The 19,745-nt window shown below is 28.0% G+C and overlaps 4 protein-coding genes and 1 long non-coding RNA gene across 6 annotated transcripts in view; 2 read left to right on the top strand and 3 right to left on the bottom strand.

The window, feature by feature from the left end:
• Positions 1 to 1,753, top strand: part of LOC106683471 (kinesin-like protein KIF23) — a 31,551-nt gene extending 29,798 nt beyond the window's left edge. Inside the window, exon 12 of the mRNA XM_067049731.1 lies at positions 1,286 to 1,753. Coding sequence (XP_066905832.1) covers positions 1,286 to 1,456 — 171 coding nt within the window. The 3' untranslated portion in view covers positions 1,457 to 1,753. The remainder of the gene's footprint in view (positions 1 to 1,285) is intronic.
• A 1,278-nt stretch (positions 1,754 to 3,031) lies between these two features.
• On the bottom strand, positions 3,032 to 4,664 carry Sod1 (Superoxide dismutase 1). The gene is made up of 4 exons (XM_014424985.3): positions 4,407 to 4,664; positions 4,241 to 4,337; positions 3,330 to 3,517; positions 3,032 to 3,256 (listed from the first exon to the last, which is right to left on the bottom strand). The coding sequence occupies exons 1-4, from the start codon at positions 4,473 to 4,475 to the stop codon at positions 3,143 to 3,145; spliced, it is 468 nt and encodes a 155-aa protein (XP_014280471.1). The 5' UTR covers positions 4,476 to 4,664; the 3' UTR covers positions 3,032 to 3,142.
• A 2,799-nt stretch (positions 4,665 to 7,463) lies between these two features.
• Positions 7,464 to 14,457, bottom strand: EMC6 (ER membrane protein complex subunit 6). Of its 2 annotated transcripts, XM_014424986.3 has the most exons (5): positions 14,298 to 14,457; positions 13,896 to 14,056; positions 13,029 to 13,121; positions 11,909 to 11,928; positions 7,464 to 7,622 (listed from the first exon to the last, which is right to left on the bottom strand). In XM_014424986.3, exons 1-5 carry the CDS (start codon positions 14,338 to 14,340, stop codon positions 7,592 to 7,594), a joined length of 348 nt encoding a protein of 115 aa, XP_014280472.1. In that variant the 5' UTR covers positions 14,341 to 14,457; the 3' UTR covers positions 7,464 to 7,591. The 2 variants fall into 2 exon arrangements, with proteins under 2 accessions (XP_014280472.1, XP_014280473.1); XM_014424987.3 differs by lacking the exon at positions 11,909 to 11,928.
• LOC106683487 (uncharacterized) lies at positions 9,374 to 11,897 on the bottom strand. Its single transcript, XR_001343558.2, has 2 exons — positions 9,636 to 11,897; positions 9,374 to 9,568 (listed from the first exon to the last, which is right to left on the bottom strand). It is a non-coding gene; the product is annotated as an uncharacterized lncRNA (long non-coding RNA).
• A 2,264-nt stretch (positions 14,458 to 16,721) lies between the features above and the next one.
• On the top strand, positions 16,722 to 17,386 carry Dlc90F (dynein light chain 90F). Its single transcript, XM_014424969.3, has 3 exons — positions 16,722 to 16,891; positions 16,960 to 17,125; positions 17,204 to 17,386. The coding sequence occupies exons 1-3, from the start codon at positions 16,865 to 16,867 to the stop codon at positions 17,350 to 17,352; spliced, it is 342 nt and encodes a 113-aa protein (XP_014280455.1). The 5' UTR covers positions 16,722 to 16,864; the 3' UTR covers positions 17,353 to 17,386.
• Positions 17,387 to 19,745: the final 2,359 nt, after the last annotated feature.

Genomic DNA, 19,745 nt, shown 5'->3' with positions numbered 1-19,745 from the left:
AAAAAAAAAATGAATAAATAAAAAGAGAAAAGAAAACAATGTAAAAATAATTAAGAATGATATAATAGTTTACATACATATTTACAATTTTATAGGGTCTGAATGGATTGGAAATGATTGAACAGGCGGGATTTAAAGGTAGGGAGGATATTGGAGCGACGGATGTTTGAAGGGATGTTGTTCCATAAGGGTGAGGCTCGGATAATGAACGATTTATAGAAAGAAGCGGTTCGGTGGGCCCTTGTGTATAAATCTGAAGACCGTGAACGGGTATTGCGGGAATGTATGGAGGGAAATACTTCTACTACATAACATTATTTAAACAATGTCTTTCACTACTGATTAAAAAATTATTTTATTACAGCAACATTGAAAAAGTGGCCCTGAAACTGGGAATTCTCATGGTATTATTGGTGTTTGCTATTTAACCTTAACATGTTGTGGTTTTGACCCAAAACAGAAACGTTTCTTTCAAATATTTTTACAAAATAACAGTACATGTGATTATAAAAAAAAATTAATGTAAATTTTCTAGATACATGGCTTACATGTACATATTGTAGGTCACTTTTAAACTTAAATGAACAGTACAAAACATTTAGTTTTTAAAAGTTGCATGACATTTAAAAGGAACTGGCGTCTGTTCATGTAATAGGAAAATGTGATTGTGGTTAAAAAAAAATCTAACTGCTATGAATAACTGTGAATGCTAGTTCATTAAATGAATCATATTTTTGTGGTTTTCCCTCTATCAGCCTTTACTATAGTTTGTTTCCTTGTTAGATTATTGATTCACTTCCACCCATTACACAAGGAAGACATTTCTTTTAAACCTACTTTGGTTATCTGTAATAAGGAAATGATATTATAAAAAGTCTATCTGTATGTTTTTCTTTATTATTTGAAACTTAAAGAGTTCTCAAATTAAGACCCTAGAGACTTAAACACATAATTATATATTTTATGATAATTAATTTATTCGTGTAAGGACTGATGTCCACTTGGTATAAATATAAGTAAATAACTAATAATAAATATATCATCAATAAATGAAAGTTATGCATTTAAATTTATTATACTGAATTTAAGGTCATTTATATATAGGATTCTTATTCAAAAATTAAATAAAAAAGTAAGCAATAGATTCTAGTGGAGTAGAACCAACCATAATGTAATGATGTGGTTTATTAGGGTTTAAGAAAATATTATTGCCAAAGTTCAAATTCTATTATAATCTACCTTTATTATCACATTGGACTGTTTTTAATTCTACCCTTTGTTTTAGGGTGATGTCTTACCAACCACCGGTGGAGGAGTTCAGGTGAAGTTTAGCGATGTCGAAATTCTAAAACAAAAATCCCCTTCTTCATCACCCTCAAAGAGAATGTTTAATTCAGCAAGCAATGCCCAAAATGCTTGTTCAATTGCCATTGAAGGTCATGGTTATAGGCGTTGAAATTTATTATTGAACTGTAATTTTCATTGTATATTTTTGTTTTATAATTTGGAAAACTTGCTTATTTTATATTTTCATGGGTTCTGTGATAAAATATTCTTAACTTATTATATTAGCTTAGGTTAAATTATTGGGTTTTTATAATTTGTATTTTTAACTCCTAAAATTTTTTAACCAGAAAATGAATTTGTATATTTAATTTAACCTTTTTATTGTTATAATTTTAATTTCAATGATAGGATTCTTTAATTTTATATGTATATGAAATAACTTTTTAAATAAAAATATTGATTTTGAGTTTTTTGTTATTTATTTTAAACTACATTGTATCATTCCCCATGTTCAAAGGAAGGTAAACCAAAATCAATGTAATCATGAACTAAATACTAATGATTAATCACTATTCAGCGGTGCTGTCTGAACGACAGAACATGTCAAAAATATATTTGTCCCTTTTTATGCAGATCTATATAGACAATTTTAAAAATAGTATTCTTGTTTATTTTAAAATATTATTACTGTCTATTTTCAAGACATTGGCTAGACTAATTGTCTTAACACATTGGAAATATATATATTAAAAAAAGAATTATTAAGACATCTTAACTTGATTTTAATTCAGTAAAAACTATGATTTTACTATTATCACAGAAAGTATGTTTTTAGATATTTGAATATGGTATTCATACATACTCCTGTATGTGTAAAATGAGTGGTATCATTAACAATGTGATAACTGATACATTTCATAGTTCATCATATATTAAGCTCATTCCAACTAGAATTTTGATCAAACTACTAAAGTAAGTATGAGGGAAACAATATGAGGTTTATTATTATCAAAACCTAGTTTGATAATAAAAACTTTGTTAGGAACAGGCCAATTATAAATCGAAGATACCTCAGTCAGCAAATCATTGGTGTCTGAGAAACAAATTTATAATATAATAAAGTTATTAAACTCAACACTTCAGCCAATCATATTCTTGATTTTGCAATGGCATACGCATACCAAAATAAGAGGATGCAACTAAAGAATCATTGAATCGTAACTTGAATTCATAAATGAAAAATACTCAAGAGTACAAATATTAAAATAAGTAAATTAACTTCATAAAATCTTTTTGGTTATATAAGTCACTTTCACCTTTAGGATTTGGATTATTGCAACATGAAAGTCATAATACGAATAAACAGTTCAGTACAACATAATCATCTTGTACCTTTAATAGGGTAAAAAAAATGTTAACACATTTATTCTATAGCCAGTTTATTATCTACAGTACATTGAACAACTAATTAAATAAACATATTTCTCATTTATAACAATATATACTTACTATTAATGTTCATGCTAATTCAACTTTAAATCCTAGAAGATAGTATATTATGTTCTATAAACATAAAAATAAATCATGAATGGAAGGTTTGCTCTAAAACATTACAAGTGAAAGTTATACAGTAAATCCACTAAGCTAAAACCTAACACAAAACAAGAACACAGGAATGATATACATGTCTCGTACTCATTGATTATAGTTGGGGGACTAAACCAAAATAAAAAAAAAAACAACATTAATGAAAATATTTTATTCCATTGAAAACATTTTGAAGTTCAAAATAAGAAAAATGGAATTGTAACCTGTAACCTTTGCCTTACAAGGCAGATAACTAAAATGAACAATTTTAAGAACTCTTAGTAATTCCGATAACACCGCAAGCAACCCTAGCCCCAGCATTACCAGTAGTTTTACTCAATTCGTGGCCACCTTTTCCCATATCATCGGGGTCAGCATGAACCTGAAGAAGATAAGAATTAAAATTCTATGCTCGATCATAAAGAATAATAAAACAAAAAAATTATAATACATACAACAATAGTTCTTCCAATAATGCTTAGTGGTCCACAAAGAGAAATTATCTTGTCACAAATGCATATTTTTGCAGTGCCATCATTTTCAGCAACTACATTACCTAAGTCACCAACATGTCGTACTGCATCAGTGGGAGCTCCATGTTCTTTATTTTCTGGATTAAAGTGAGGGCCAGCACTTGTGCATCCTAATAAATTAAAATAATCATATCAGATAATTAATAAGATAGAAAAAAAAAACAGTGTGACCCACCACATAATTTTCTAAAAGCTTGATTAATTATTATAACTAGTTATTATTTTTAAAAAAAATAGTCATTAAAAAATATAATTGTGAATATCCATTTCACATTCCCTATATTAGATGAATTTCCTATCTGAAGAAAATTACTGTATGTTACTAAAACATAAGATGAAAAGAATAAATGCTGAACCTATATTTAATATGATTTACTCATTTTCTATTATGGTGGGATTTGTGTTATATAACTGTACCTAGAAAACATTAAAATCAAATCGGAACATATTTTATAATTTTTATTTATATGAATTTTAACGGAAGTTACAGTTTTTATCTCAGTCAAGCTTTACCTCTCAGAAGATGTCATCATATGCTATATACCTGTAAGTCGAATGTTATCAGTTCAGTTGAATTAAAGATTTATTAGACTGAAAATGATAATTTATTATTGGTTGTAATAGTAACAAAAATTACACATGAATTAATTGCAATGAGCTTAACATTTAACATGTAAATGTATATTAACATTTCTCATCTTTTATCTCATCAGAACAGCATTTAAAAATAGTTAAAGAACTTATAAGAATGGAAAAAGATATATGTATGAGCCTAAAACCGGTTTTTTAATTAATTGATAAACTAAGCAATAATGTTCATTTTGTTTCCTTACCATTAGTATTGTCTCCAAACTCATGTATATGGAAACCATGTAATCCTTGGCTCAAGCCTTTAACTTCTCCAGTCACTTTAACTTCAGAAGAGGCATTCTGAAAAATTCATTAATTAAATAAAGGCCGGTTAAGGAAAGTGGTAATGAATATGTCGATAATACTTACGTCCTGTTCAAAATAAACAGTACCGCTGACTACTTCGCCAATAAGGACAGCAACTGCTCTAATAGGCATTTTTAATTATAATGGAATTGAAAAGTTCCAAAAGACGAACAACACAGACAGAACTCAATCTCACAACTGATAGCAAAAGTGACTTGCTAGATTATAGAAGTAACCAATTACTTCAAGGTCAAGGCCTTTCGAATAATATTTCTTTGCCGGCAACAGTTTTTGTCGAGATCGGTGTCTCTGAAACTATTTATAAAGAATAGATTACCATAATAAATTCAATACAATTATATAGAATACAAATTCCATACATTTGTAAAGCTTGAAAACTTGAATAGAAGTCATATGTATGTTTAATATGTCCCATTACATATTTTAGAATTAATACCCTGCTGATATTAATAGATTAATTTTCCAAAAAATCTTACTTTAAAGTTAATCATCTATATGCTTTGTGACTGTTAAATCTTTTTATTACGTAATATTTCTTGCTAAAGTATACCCATATTAGAGATTGGCGGTTATTTCGAAATAACTTCCTCTCTTTCTTCCCATCTTCCTAAGTTCCTTTAGTTTTCTTTTTTTCGTTATTTAACCAATCACATGAAAAAGAGATGGTTAAAGTTCAACACCTTATATTTTTTTCTTATTTATTAGCTACTCAAGAAGCTATTCATCGTAATTCCTAAACAAAAGAAATTTTTTCAAAATCACTAAATAATTTGTCATTTTCCTAACCTTTTTTAGGATAAAATCCCATAAATTTCAAAATTAAGAAGTCTATTTTCTTTTTTAACTAACGTTTTAAAACGATAACAAATTCTACTGTAATTGTCCAATAAATATAAATCCAATGTATTCAGTAAAGATTCATGAATAATAATGATGATATTGCTACACATTTTAATTATTATTACTGTTGTTATTATTATTATAGGATTTTAATAAATAATAAATAGTCCAATGAAGCTAACACCAATTGTCCAATTGTATTCTGTTTCTTTCTATTATTCAGTTAAGCAATTTTGGAAAAATATGAAACAAAATGTTTTTAAAAATAGTTTTAAAGAAAAATGCTTTCAAATTAAAGAAAACATGTGTTCTATAACTAAATAGAAAAAACAGACGAATACTTTGAACAAATGGTGATATATTTCATGTCAATTTAAAGACTCTTCTTTGTCAATGATGGGATTATAGCTCCAGGCTATGTTCGATGCATCAATCTTTGTTAACACAGAGCATTTGTTGCATACTTTAACAATGTCCAAACTTTGTTTACGCGTAAGACAAATGCACTGGGTGGATAAAACTAAAATGCATTCAACATCACTGTAATTTGTTGAACTTTTATTACAAAAATTAACCAAGAAGAAAAATCTAAAAATAATAAAATAAATTGTTTGGGTATTTGAGTACAATACTCACTATTCTTAGTACATCTTGCTAATCTCTAATTTACTTGCTCTGGAAATTATACATTATATATTGTGACTTTAAAACAAATTAAAATATGATGTACATCAGAGCTAATTACTGTGCCAGGCAGCAAATGAAAGGCCTTATCTAATCTTATATGCATCAGGTATGATATAAAACGTGTAAGGTCTAAAATAAAAAAAATACATTTTTTCACAATTTATCAAACTGATTAAAATTTGCTACAACAGGAAACATAATATTGTTTCCTAACTCAAACATTAAATTGAATATTGAGCTTGATTTTTATAAAACAGTCCAAAAATTAACATTGTAAACTATAAAATAACAAAAAGTTGAAATTTATTGGCGAAGAAAAGCGATATCTTGCTATAGAACAAAAAACAAATTTATAAACATGTATGATCCTTCAGACAAAAAATAAAATTCACTGAAGTGAATAAGGTTTAATGAAATTCATTGTAGAAAAAAATTATTTTTATTTTTGTGTCCTGCAAACAGCCATCCTCAAGTCGTCATACCCTTTGCAATATCCTCATCTATCATTCATAACCTCTGAGGTCATCTCTTCTTAGGGAAGCATTTGGCCAGTTATAGGTCTAGATACTTTTGAATACTTATTTAAAAGGGGAAATATGTTTTATGCCTGTTTCTTCTCAAACCTTTTTTAATGAAGTCATTAAGAATATTTAATTGAGCCCCTATCCTATTTCTCAATTTGAAATTCTATACAGCTAGGATATGCCACAGCTTCTTTGAAAATCCATCATCATAAATTGGGTCTATATGAGATCATCCCAATGAAGTAGTATATTCCTTTTTATACAGGGAAAACTTTTTTGTACAGAAAGACAAATTTTCTTTTTTTCTAATTTGTGATCTCATTTTCAATGACCCTTTGCACTTTACCAAAGGTATCTATTGTCACCTTAAAATATTTAAAAACGATTCTTTTTCATAAATTCTTTATAAAGTTAAATTCATTAATACTTTTTATTATTCAAAATTACTAATCCCAATAATTTTTAATAACATCCAAGCAAACTTCTTAATCTGAATACATAATTTTAAGATGGAGGAATTTTTGAAGATGTATAATTAATGAATATTATATAGAACGAGGAAAATCTGATGAACCACAATAATATAGTAAAAACTTTTCAAAAAATTATTTGGGTGCTTAATAAAATAAATCTATCTATTAATGTAGATTAGAATAAAATTAGTTACTAATTTATTACAAGGCAATCAGTATAACGAGAAGGGGATGCATATGTTTATTTTAGGAACACCTCAGTTAACAAATGTTTAGAAATATTAATAAGTAAACCCTTTAAACCTGTTATCACTTATTGATTAGTTGAGGTCAGAGATAAGTTAATTAAACCAGAACATTTCTCTACAATCCATAGCAATACTCCAAAATTCATATCTTTCTAGAGTTACTAGAATATAATTTTATATTTTTTTATAAAAATGAATAACTCCAAATTTAATAAATCGATATCAACAGTTTAAAATTATTTCAGGGCTGGTTAAGAAAAAGTATAACTTGAAAAACAGTCAACTTTAAACAAATAAGAAATAATTAGGACATAGGACTAGATAAAATAATGTATAGAAAAAATTAATTTATTTTAAAATATAAATTATAAAGAAATAATAATAAACAACAAATTTGATGTAGACACAATAATTGCTTCACAGTGGAGTAATGAAGATTCACTTTCAAGAGTTAATCAATAAACGTGAACCATACCATAAATAAATCTAAAATAAAATGTTAAGGATAATATAAAATTTATTTGAATACAGCAGGTATATCTATCAATTTAAAAATAAATTGACTAATTCAATTTCGACCAACCATAACTTCAGCTAAGTTTTGATAATTTAATTTATCACTTCACATTAATCAGTTTTTCCTAAGGGTTATATCTCTGTGTATAACAATTTCCAGGAAATAAAAATACTCTTAAAACTTCTGCCATCATTTAATCATCAATTTGATGATGTTTTGGACTCACTGTTCATTTTCAAATCAATCTTGTATTAATATACTCATCTTTTTTTTATTCTTAATTATATTATAATTATAATCTCCATCTGTATAAAATTAATCATCAGCCTGGCTGGTCTATTTTTTCCTTTTCGGGAGTGCACAGTACATCAATATTAATAATATCAAATTAATAATAAAAGGATGGGAGAAGTTATAAGGATATTTTTATTTCCCAAAAATTTTTATATATTAATTTGTCAATTTTCTAATATAATTAAAATAAATATGACGTGTCTAACTACAAAACTCACATTTGCCACTTGAGAAAATCTTATAGTAGATACAAAAAAACCTCTAATTTCAATAAAACATGATTTTTAAATTTGAATTTTTTTTGAATGATGAGAAGATGGTTGACAGTGGATAATATATATGAGGAGAAGATGGTTGGGGGTGCGGCCAGAATATAACATAAATAAGTTGAAAAAACTTATTTGATAGTGCCAGCGTTTCAGCCAAAATTTCTAGCCTTCATCAGGGCTAAGAACAAAGAACAAGATAACAACCAATGAATACAAAAAAAAAATTTAAAAAGAAGATATAAACACAATGATAAATAGTAAATAATTGTACAGAATGAAATTAATAAAAATAAAGCGATGAAAGAAGTGGAAAATAAAATACATATATAGGCAACCAAATAAGTAAGCATATAATGCAAAGAAATATGAATATTTTTTAATTTAGAAAGAATTTAAAACATAAAGTTATGAAAAGAAAAAAAAAATATGAGAGAAAGAAAATAGATGTAACTAATGAAATATTTAAGTATAATACTAAAATAAACAAATATAAAGTTAAGTTAGACAAAAGAAGTAAATAGAAAACATAACAATAATAATATGTGGTGAACATCACTAATAACGTGGTTAAGGAAAATTAAGAAAAGAGTAGAGAAGAAGTTGTTATTGTTGAAAATACAATATTATATGACTGCATTATATTATCAAAACTATGTGATTTAAAAACCTTGTTTTATACAAATTAGACATTTTTTCATGTTTACAACGAAATTTGCTAAAGCGAAGAAAGTGAGTTTTGTAGTTAGACTCTTCATATTATTTGTTCAAAATAAAGGGGAATTCCTCTAAACCAGTTTTAAACTAATGCATTCATAAAAAGGCAGTAAGCCATTGAGTTTTGTTATCCATATTGGTAAACCATAGAAAAAAGTGATATAACAACTTTTCCACACTAAAATTACTGGAAAAAAAAAATAAAAATCTGGCTTCTCTCTTTTTTTTTAATTTTTAGATTGAGTGATTTTTATCTTGAGCTTAATTCCTAACACTGAAGGTCATAATACTTATAATACGGTCTGAAAATTCACAAGCAGAATAGAAGCAGACCAATAATGGTTATTGTCTTGGTTGACTGGTCTACTTGATTGATTGGTCTACTTCTGCTACTATTATAATTTTTATGCAAAGCTCCCTAACTAAAAAAAAAAAAGTAAAAATTCATTCCATTGTATATATTTATAAAATTAGTATACACAGAGCATTTGGTCGTTTAAATGGGAAAGATGACAAAGAATCTAATACAAAGGTGTCCTTTCACCAGTAACTAATGAAAAATCAAATATGCTCATATCCAAATTCTGAATTTTCTTTAAAATTAAGTATTTCCTTCAGTTTTCCAGAAGCCCCTAAAACTAAAGAAAAATGAATAAAGGAAATTAGAAAGGAGAACTGGAAATATTTAGTCACAGATGTAGATACCTGCACAATATGGAATATACTGAAAGCGACTTTGGTGACTTATCATACATCAGAAAATAATTTTAAAAAGAAGCAATCCTGATGTGTATAAGTCTATTTTCCTCATTTTCTCCCGATTGGCAACCATCCACATCAAAGGTATCAGTCATTTTAAAAACTTGTGTATCATTTTTTATTTAATAGTTGGAAAGTCTTAAGTTTTTCATAGACTTATAATAAGGTTTTATGAATGGGTTTATATGTATTTATTTTATTTCAGCAAAGAAGAGTTTCATAATGGAATCTCTTCCCTGTTCATTCTCAAAATTCAACAAAAATAACTAAAATAAAATCTGATTATATAAAAAAAAAAAAATTGAAAATCCATGTTTAAGCTCAAGAATATGAAAAAGGAATTGAGCAATTAATAACTGAAACAAAAATGTCTTAGTGTAAAACTAGCAATTTAGATCAACTTGTAACAAAACTGGAGAGAAAAAAAAATGTATTTAAACAATTTTTAGGATTTTGTAATAAGCCTTTCCAATATTAAAAGCAAAAACTCTATAAACCTATATCTGATGATAAAATACAAAATCGGTCTCTAAACTTAGTTTTGATTAAAAATTGAAAAGGCCTGATCCAGACTTCTTTATAAACTTCCCATATATGTATAATTAGTGAAAAAAATTCATCAGTATGACTTAGATAAAAAATTTATCTAAAACAATTTGAATCATTGTGCCAACAAATTACTTTGCCATTTTTTAACCTGCGGGTCTAGTCTATGTGACCTCTCAGAACCTCATAGATTGTTCTATATATTTTTGAGTTGTGGAAAGGTGAAGATCACTGATGCCTCTACCTCTTTCCTTCATTCCCCATTAGTCAATTTTAAGAATTTGTTAATGTTACCCACATTGAATGATGTTAAATGAACCTGATTGGTCTCTTGGTCATTTTCAGGCAATTATTCTTAGTTTGTTTATTTATCACTTATAAGTAGCTACTGCATTTAATTTGACATATCTGTATCTATCGTGAAGAGGTTGATAAGTATTGTTAACTAGGTAACGAGGTATCAACTTTGTCATGATAGATACAAATATATATTCTCTCTTTGAACACTTATGCCCGCCCTTTGAATCTTATAAATCCTGTAAAAGAGCCTTTTTTGTGAGATAACTGAGTTCTAAAGTTGTTTTCATTGAAAATTTACTGATGAAAGACGGATATAATATTTTGAGAATCCTAGCAATGTCAAAGAAACACAGAGCTCTATTTGAAAAAGAAGATGATCTCAATATACTGTATGGAGAAGATGATAAAAAATTGGATGAGGGAGTTTAGGAATGCGAAATAGATTCAGATACAGACAAGAATGATTTAAACAACTTCATGAATACTCAACCAGACGAATAATTTGTTGCATACATAAAAAATCAATTTAAGGCAATAGAAGAAAACCAGCTATATTTAAAGAGGGACAAACAAAACAAGTTGACTGGTAAAATAAAGACAAAAGAAAAGTTTGTTCAATGAAAAGTGCACTCATGTATATACTAGAGATTAGGGCACAAGGTGAGACTATGAATAAAATAGAAACTGTAAAAGAAATGGCACCTAAAAAAGTTGATGGAGATTTTAAAATTTTTTTTTTTCAATTTACAGAAAAATAAAACTTATAATCAACATTGGATTCGAGTGTATGGTATTTCATTTAAGAAACTTTTATAAGCAAAACCTTTTATAGGTTCTCAAGTTATATAGTTATCAACATTTTTTTTTTTTTAAGGCAATCCAAAGCGAATGTGATGTTTGCCTAGTTATCCTACAGGTCACCAATCTATTCTAACCTATTTTTTTTCATTTTGTGGGACCGCCACTTAATGAAAAAAGACAATACCAACAGGCCGGATTCGAACTAGCACTGCCTGCAGATCTCAGAATGATAGACCAAGGCCCAACCAACTGAACTACGGACAGCCCTAACAACATCCTAAGTTTGATTGATATATACCTTTATTTTTATTCAATTTTCTATAACTAAATAATGCTAGCAATGCTATTAATAATTGTTTTGATAGTCTAATGAATAGTGATAGGCTTTTCGATAGTGGGGAATATTGATATACTATGAATAGTAACCAAGATATTAATGACTCACTAATTCATTTATAATTATTAGAAGCATATTACTTCTTTTTTAGTTGATTCACTGAAAAAAAAACTATAAAAACAACAAAGAAATAATTATGTAATAGAAAAAAATTATATAATAGAAAAAAGGATACGTCCAGAAGAGTATATATGTCTAATAATACTAAGTTAAGGATTTTCATAATATAAACAATGCAATTGTTAATACACAAAGAACATAAATAACATTAAATACATTTTATATGAGAATACCCATAATAGGTAGGGATTTCCACTGACATACAGCAATAATCAAATAAGAATGATACAGTGAAAGAATTCAAGATAAAATATGTATATTAATGAATTTATAATATAATTACAATGGCCATTTAACTGAATTCATAAATAAAACTTGACTAATGAATATATTTACTAAATAATGTAATCCAGCTGATATTGCCAAACCCTATTTCAGAAAACTGATTAATACATACCTATTTTATATACTCGGTGAGAATTGATCGTTCATTGTAACAATGTCCAGATCAAAGATACTATATACCATAAAAGATTCTTTTAATCTATAAGCTAATCTTTTATCTAGCACTACCACCCCCCAAAAAATAAATAAAAATCATAAATATTTTTAATTTAATAAAAGACAATCAATATCTTCACTATGTGTATAAAGCTTGTAAGATGACCACAATACACATAACTCATGAGGATCATTGATCACTTAAAGCTTGTTCCCTTTTACTGTCAAAAGTTTTTTAATAAACAACAACAAATTGAGCTACAATGAGTAGTGAAATAATATGAGTTATCGTATTTACAACAGCAGCGGATGAAGAGAAACAGCAAGTCACGCTTCCGAAAACTTACTTCCAAATCCTTCTGTTTTTCACCAGATCCAATAGAGAAATGGCAAAAATAATGAACAGGATTGCACCTCTTTTTTTAGAAATAACAAGTGGATTTTTAGTAATAAGAATAATTCTTAATATTAGGACAAATATAAAATTAAATAAAGTTTATTTTTGTTTAATGATTTTTTTTTCTAATTCCATAAATGTAATGTATCCTAAAACAGTTCCACTTTCCAGTATGACTCATGAGTAGGGGAAGTTAGATAGAAATGTTACAAAGTTAAAGGCTAAGTTAATAACTGTACTGTTTCTACACTTCCTTTTAAAAAATTGCTGTTTTGTTACTGAAATCATAAAATTTATAACAGACACATAAAAAAGACAAAATTAATAAAAAGGATACAAATAAACCACCAAAAAAACCATTGGTCAAAATAGTGCGCCTATTAATAAAATATTTTTTCCATTGAGAACCAACCTGCATCATCAACAAGGCCTGAAAATGAAGAAACACATATTATAAATTTTATTAGTTAAGATTGACTAAAAGGGATTATAAAAATGTATCACAAGTACATTTTCAATATCTCATTTACAACATGATAAAGAAAGTAAAAGAAATAAATAATATACCAGAAAATCAATTAAAATATACAAAAATACTACCGAACTATTCAGAATAAATTTATCATACTAACACTTAAGTTAAAAATGAAAACCTTAATTTACAATAGGAATATAAAAACAAAATGAAAATGTTCATATTTTACTATATTTTTTCAAGTTGTCTATTTTTTTTTTAAATCTATCATATCCTTCTGATATTTTTCCTAAAACCACATAATAGTAAAGAAAAATAATTATATAAAACTTTTAAAATATTGCTATCCTAAAAATTCCTTGAGACAATAAACATATTTCTTTTTTAAGGAAAAACTTATTTATGTAATTTTATTTTTGATAGTTAAATATACTCTGGATAATTCATTTTGATAAACCATACAACTATATTATTAGAAGTGCAGGTTTCCACCACAACACACAAATAAAACACTAATGGCTCTAATAACATTGAAATTATATGAATGAATATCATAAAGAAGTGAAACTTTTTTACACATATTTGAGCGAATTGGCCTAGATCAGGAAGTTTCAGTTCTAACACATGAGAATTTAACACATAAATATATTTTTTTCAAGGCAGATATTTCTTGACAGCAACAATAATAAATATTGTCAATATTAAATATTTTAAAAATTAATATATTACCCATAAACCTAAAACAGCGAACACATAGAAACCAAATCCATAAAACCCGGTAAAACCTAGAAGACCAGCAGTCCCTCCAGATATTGCAGCCATAGATGTTCGACAATATTCAACAATAGCAGCATTGTTTCGTAATGCTGATTCACTGTAGGCCACCATTTCTATAAAAACAGAATACCTTTAATCACTTGTGATACTATGGATAAACATACAAGGTGTATATTTGTCTTTATAAAAAGTTATATTTTAACAATCAAAATAAAATTTAGGGGCTGATTAAGCAAATAAAGGCACCAAATTGAGCAAATAAAATTTATTTTATTACACTTATTACAAAATAACGAGAATAAAACCTAAGTTCAAATAAAACATGAAATATTTTCAAAATATACTTATCAATACCTCCCCCTTTTTCAAGTTTCGTTTTTACTCGTCCCATTGCCATATCGAGTAAATGGATTATTTATAAATTGAAATAGTTTAGAAGTAACTGATTTTTAAGAACATTGGTCTATTTATTCAATTAGTAAACTGGAAGGTTAAGAGTCATTACAAAGAGGCACGGTGGGACATGTAAAAGCACCAAGCAGCAGTATGGTGATTATTGAAGTAACAATAATAAATGTGATTATTATATAAAATAAATTACGTTTTCCTGGTGTATTACATTGGTTTTGTTTAAACCTGAAATGTATTTTTTTAAGAAATAAGCCAATTAATTTAAATTTATGTAGATATGAATATGTATAGGTTGGTTTTACAAATTTATTTGAGTTGATCTATAGTGGATACAAAATTTATTCGAACACTGATCCTCTACAGTTTACTGTACACAACTCATTCTCATCTTTGTTGAATTTGTCTATCCACCCGGTTTTTGGCTTCCCACGTTTTCTCTTGCCAACTATACTTGCATTAATTGTTGTGTAGGGGCATTCTGATGGATCGCTTCGAGCATGTTCCAACCATCTTAACCTCCTTGCCTTCATATTATGAGATACTGATTTACCAGTATCTGCAAGCAGTTCACTATTAGTTCTCCTCCATGTGTTAAGGATCTGATCCCAGATCGTTCCTGTAATTGTACGGAGAACTTTCCGTTCAAACCACTCGACTCTATTTTGTAGGGTACATATTAGAGGCTAGGTCTCGCAGCTGCTTATCACAGCTGGCTTTATCATGCCACTGTACTCTCTTTACTTCAGGTTTTAGAGATTTTTCGGAATTTCAGTATTCTTAACATAGAGAAGAGTTCTGTTCTTGATTATTATATGCAGGTCTATTTCAGTCCGTTGATCATTTATTGATGTTAAAACCCGTATGCCTACTGAAAAAACAATTCATACAGTAACATTTGTAATAGTAATTTGTCAGTTTATAGTTTTCGCCTATTATATGAAAAGATTTAGGGAATCATTCTTTTTGCATAAGCGACATTAGTAGAGGAGGCACATCAAATTTGTTGATAGCTTCCAGCACAGCACAAACCCTCTATTCAAGACTCTGACACCGACAGGACGGCCACAAAGATGGCAGACCCACACAAACAGCCTCAGACTAGACTGAGGACAAACCATTACTGAACCATTACTGACACAACAAACCTGGTATGCCCCGACACCATCAGAATAACACACAACGCATATCCAATAATCTTATCCAAAATATCTAATTTCCTCAGCCTCTTCTTCAAATACATTCCCAATGCAGTAAAAGAGCTTCCCCTTAACCCGTTTTTGTCCATCTTGACCTCAAACCCAGGCGTCCATGGGGCTTAGAAGAAAGAAAAGCAAGTGAACATCAGAAAGAAAAACCCAAAATAAAAAAAATCATGAAAACTGATATTTAAAAGTTCTAGTAGAAACTTCTATTATCAGAACTAGTATAAAATAGTATTGGCGAGAACATTTGATACAAGATCTTCCTCTACTCGTTTTACCTCTAACAAGCTATCACTAGCTTGGACTTGATACCAATATTATTATTATTATTTAAAAAAAAAATCCTACACACTCTTTAAAAAACCTGTGAAATCAGTTTTAAGGCATCAGATGTTGCCAAAAATTTCAGTTCTCAAAAAATGTCAGGAATAATGTTTTATGACCAAATGCCTTTGGTCAATTGCATTTAGAACTGAACTTATGGATGAAAAATGTCGAAGGACAGGATCGGGAATTCCATGATTAGATAGAGCCTGATGCGATTTCTGTGTAAATAATTGACCGAGAGTTTCAAAAACAATGAATTGGTAATGTCATTCTTATGTATGATACCGGAATTGGTTGGGATAAAATGAAAGGCTGGAATTGAAGGGAGAGTACTAAGGGAAGGGCCAAAATATTCATTTGGGAAGGGACTGTGTGCACTTTCTCGCTTAACTCATTAAATAACAGTAGAAAAGAGTGGTAAATGTTTAGAAGATATTGGAACCAGTCTATTTAGCTGATTTCACATTGCTGTTTTAGGGTAGCGTCGAAATGGATGACTCATAAATACGTGGTCACATTTACAATAATACGTATTCCATAATGAGGGTATTATTTTTAAATATTTAAATTCTATCATTATCATTACAAGTTTAGTTACAGCTTATGTTATTTAAATCAGTGTAATAATTTCTAAAACATTGTATTCAGATGATAATTTCCCATTGAGTACTAAATAACATTAATGTTCGTCATTTGAATTGATAAATTACTGTAATTATCGTTTAATAATGTCAAACTCTTCACAATTGCAAAAAAATAAAAAATCAATATTCAAATTTACAAATAAACCGCCAAGGTCATGGACCAATCACGATCAATGAAAAGTGTTGCATTTGTGAGAGGTTAAACATCACAAGTTGGTAGTAATATTTTATCGTTCTAACATATGTAAATGAACTTTCATTGTTTTAATTTAAGTTGTTAGAAGTGAAAGATTATTGTTATAAGTTGTTAGAAGTGAATGTTAGTTTCTAATAAAATATGGCAATGGACGACGTTGGTGAAGAGGTTCGTATTGATGGTTAGAGCGGTTAAGGTATTTTCCATTAGATTTTTCTTATTTGAATCTTTTGTAGACACAATTTGTTGTTGATGAAGTTAGTAACATAATAAAGGAAGCAATTGAGGCATCTATTGGTGGAAACACCTATCAACAAAATAAGGTTAATCAATGGACAACAAATGTAGTTGAAGCTTGCTTAGGAAATCTTACCAAGTTGCACAAAGCTTTTAAATATATTGGTAAGTAGATTTTCTAAGATTGATATCTTCAAGAGTGAAAGAAATTATGTGTCATTTGTTAATTCTTTGATTCAACAGTTACTTGCACCATCATGCAGAAAAACGGAGCAGGCCTTCATAGCGCTAGTTCTTGTTATTGGGATAATTCAACTGATGGTAGTTGCACAGTTAGATGGGAAAACAAAACTATGTATTGCATCGTATCTGTGTATGGCTTAGCAGTCTAACCAAAATCAGAAATAAATGATGGACTGTACAGTATTTTTTAAATTGTTTTAATTATAAATTATTTATTAATCTTAATATATTTATTCAGGTTTGTTTGGATGATGTTACCCATTTATACTATATAGTTATAAAGTTATGAATAAAGACAAAATTGTTTGTATTCTTTTCACTAATTCGTCACACATATAAATTAAAATTTCAATAATTGCACTTATTTCTTGTCAAATTTATGTACCGTGTAACTGCTAGTAGATTGTGCATACCGTTTTCAATTCAAAAGAAACTGGAGGGGAAGATTTGTTTAACTTCCTTAATTTTAAATTGTGCCTTTCATTCTCTATATAAAAATTTGGCAAATTTTAGTTGTTTTTATAAGTTTAAGCTCATTTAATTTTAATTTTAGGGTTTCCCTACTTTATTATATGTTCATTTTATAAAATATAAAATTTATTTTTCATCCTACTTAATTTTATTTGGAATAAATTATACAGTTATTATTTGTTAATAGAAATAATCCTGCCTCTTTTTATTCGTTTGTAAAGAAATTAAGTTAGTTTGTAAGAAATTATTGCAGTTTTGTGAGTAATCATAATAAAAAAAGTATATGTATAAAATCTGTTATTTCTTCCACATTGATAATGAAGCAGAAGTGTAATTGAAAAAGGATAATTATATTACTAAAACTTTGCAATTAGTTACTAAAGAAACATTTTAAATAACCATTGCCGCTGTTATTTGTTAATTTGATTTTGCAGTTCATATACCAGTTTGTTGCCAAGTTCTATTCATACTCAATGTTTGAAGTATGATTAGATATAACCAGTGTTACGTAATAAAGAAAACCTTCATGTGCATCCTAAAAAAAACAAAACAAAACGAGGCACCATTTAAAAACCGAATTCAATGAAAATTGTTATTGAACAACCAGATCTAATGATGGTCGTTGCAAAGCCGCAACAACAACCAGATCAAATGGGAATGCACCAACTAAATATTTTTTCTGAGGTGGTCAAGCTACCATTTCTAGACCACATGAAATGGAATGGACTCTTCTGGAAAGTTGAAGTAATATAGGAATATACCATTTATTTTTATGTTATTCACTGATACCTATGTTTACGGCATCTATAAAATTAAGACAAAATAATTTATATTTAAAAATCTTGTATTTCATTGTTAGTATTATTGAATCAGATGCTGATTTTTGATCAATCAAAACTTTAGTTTTATTTAACAACAATTTGCATGGTTTATGGATTTAAAATGCCTAAACACACCCTTTGGATGATGAAGTGAGTTAACTGGAGAGCTTGGAGTGAAGTTGATTTTAAGGGTCTAATGAAGATCATCCAATCGATCCTTTCATTTTTTACTAACTTGTAGTAATTCATGCTATCATAAACTTCTATTTTATAACGTTTACAATCTACAGATAATATAACTCCAGAGAAGTATAGGATATAAATAAAGTTCTAAACAATTGAATCTTTGCATTTTTAAACATTATTAAAAATAGTGGAAATTTTAACAGTATATGAAATTATAAACCCACAGAAGTGTTATTTCCTTTTTAATTTAAAGTTTTATTTTTTGACTTGATTAATAATAAAAATAAATAAAACTGAGTGGTCGGAAGAGATGAAGCAAAGGTACACAGAAATGATGAGAAGATACTTGGATAGAAGAGAAAAAGTGAGAAGGAAAAAGTAATGATATTCGTGTGGTCTTGAAAGGCCGTTCCGTGGAGAAAAAAAAAATTGTACTGTTGTTATTTTTTTTTCAGAAAGGTATATTTTTTTAATAAAGGAAACTTTATAATAAACACCTTAGAATTAAACTGCCTATTCAAGTATAAATTTAACAAAATTTTAAGTTATTCATGTCAATATTTTAGTTAATATTTATTTAATTTAATTAGCATCATCATAATTCATTATCATTAAATTGGAGCTATAATTTATTATATTTATAATGGACCAACAATTAGTATTATTATTAATGTAGCATAGCTCACATGAATACAGCAGTAAAAAAATAAGTTTTATAAAAACAAAAATCCTCTCCTTAAATTGAAATATTATGTAGTATTTAGGCACTATTTCTGTATATGTTAATATCTAATGTCTTTATGCATTATTTAAGTAACCAATTAGTTTTCACAGACAGCTTATTAAGACTGTTTATAATAATAGCTGTTGAATATCATTAATAATAACAATTGTTATTAGGATATTGTTAACTTGACTGAACGCACCCCAAAGTATCCGGCTACACACTTTCCCACACTTGCTGTGACACGATTTTCCGCATCCTGCAATGATCCCACCCCAGTTTTCATCTATTCACAATGTCTCTAACCCAGAAGTTGATGCCATATATATATATATATATA

This window comes from Halyomorpha halys, unplaced genomic scaffold (genome assembly GCF_000696795.3).
Source record: "Halyomorpha halys isolate HHAL.00 unplaced genomic scaffold, Hhal_1.1 Scaffold487.1, whole genome shotgun sequence".
In the NCBI taxonomy this organism is placed as follows: Eukaryota; Metazoa; Arthropoda; class Insecta; order Hemiptera; family Pentatomidae; genus Halyomorpha; species Halyomorpha halys.
This window is presented reverse-complemented; position numbering and strand designations above follow the sequence as displayed.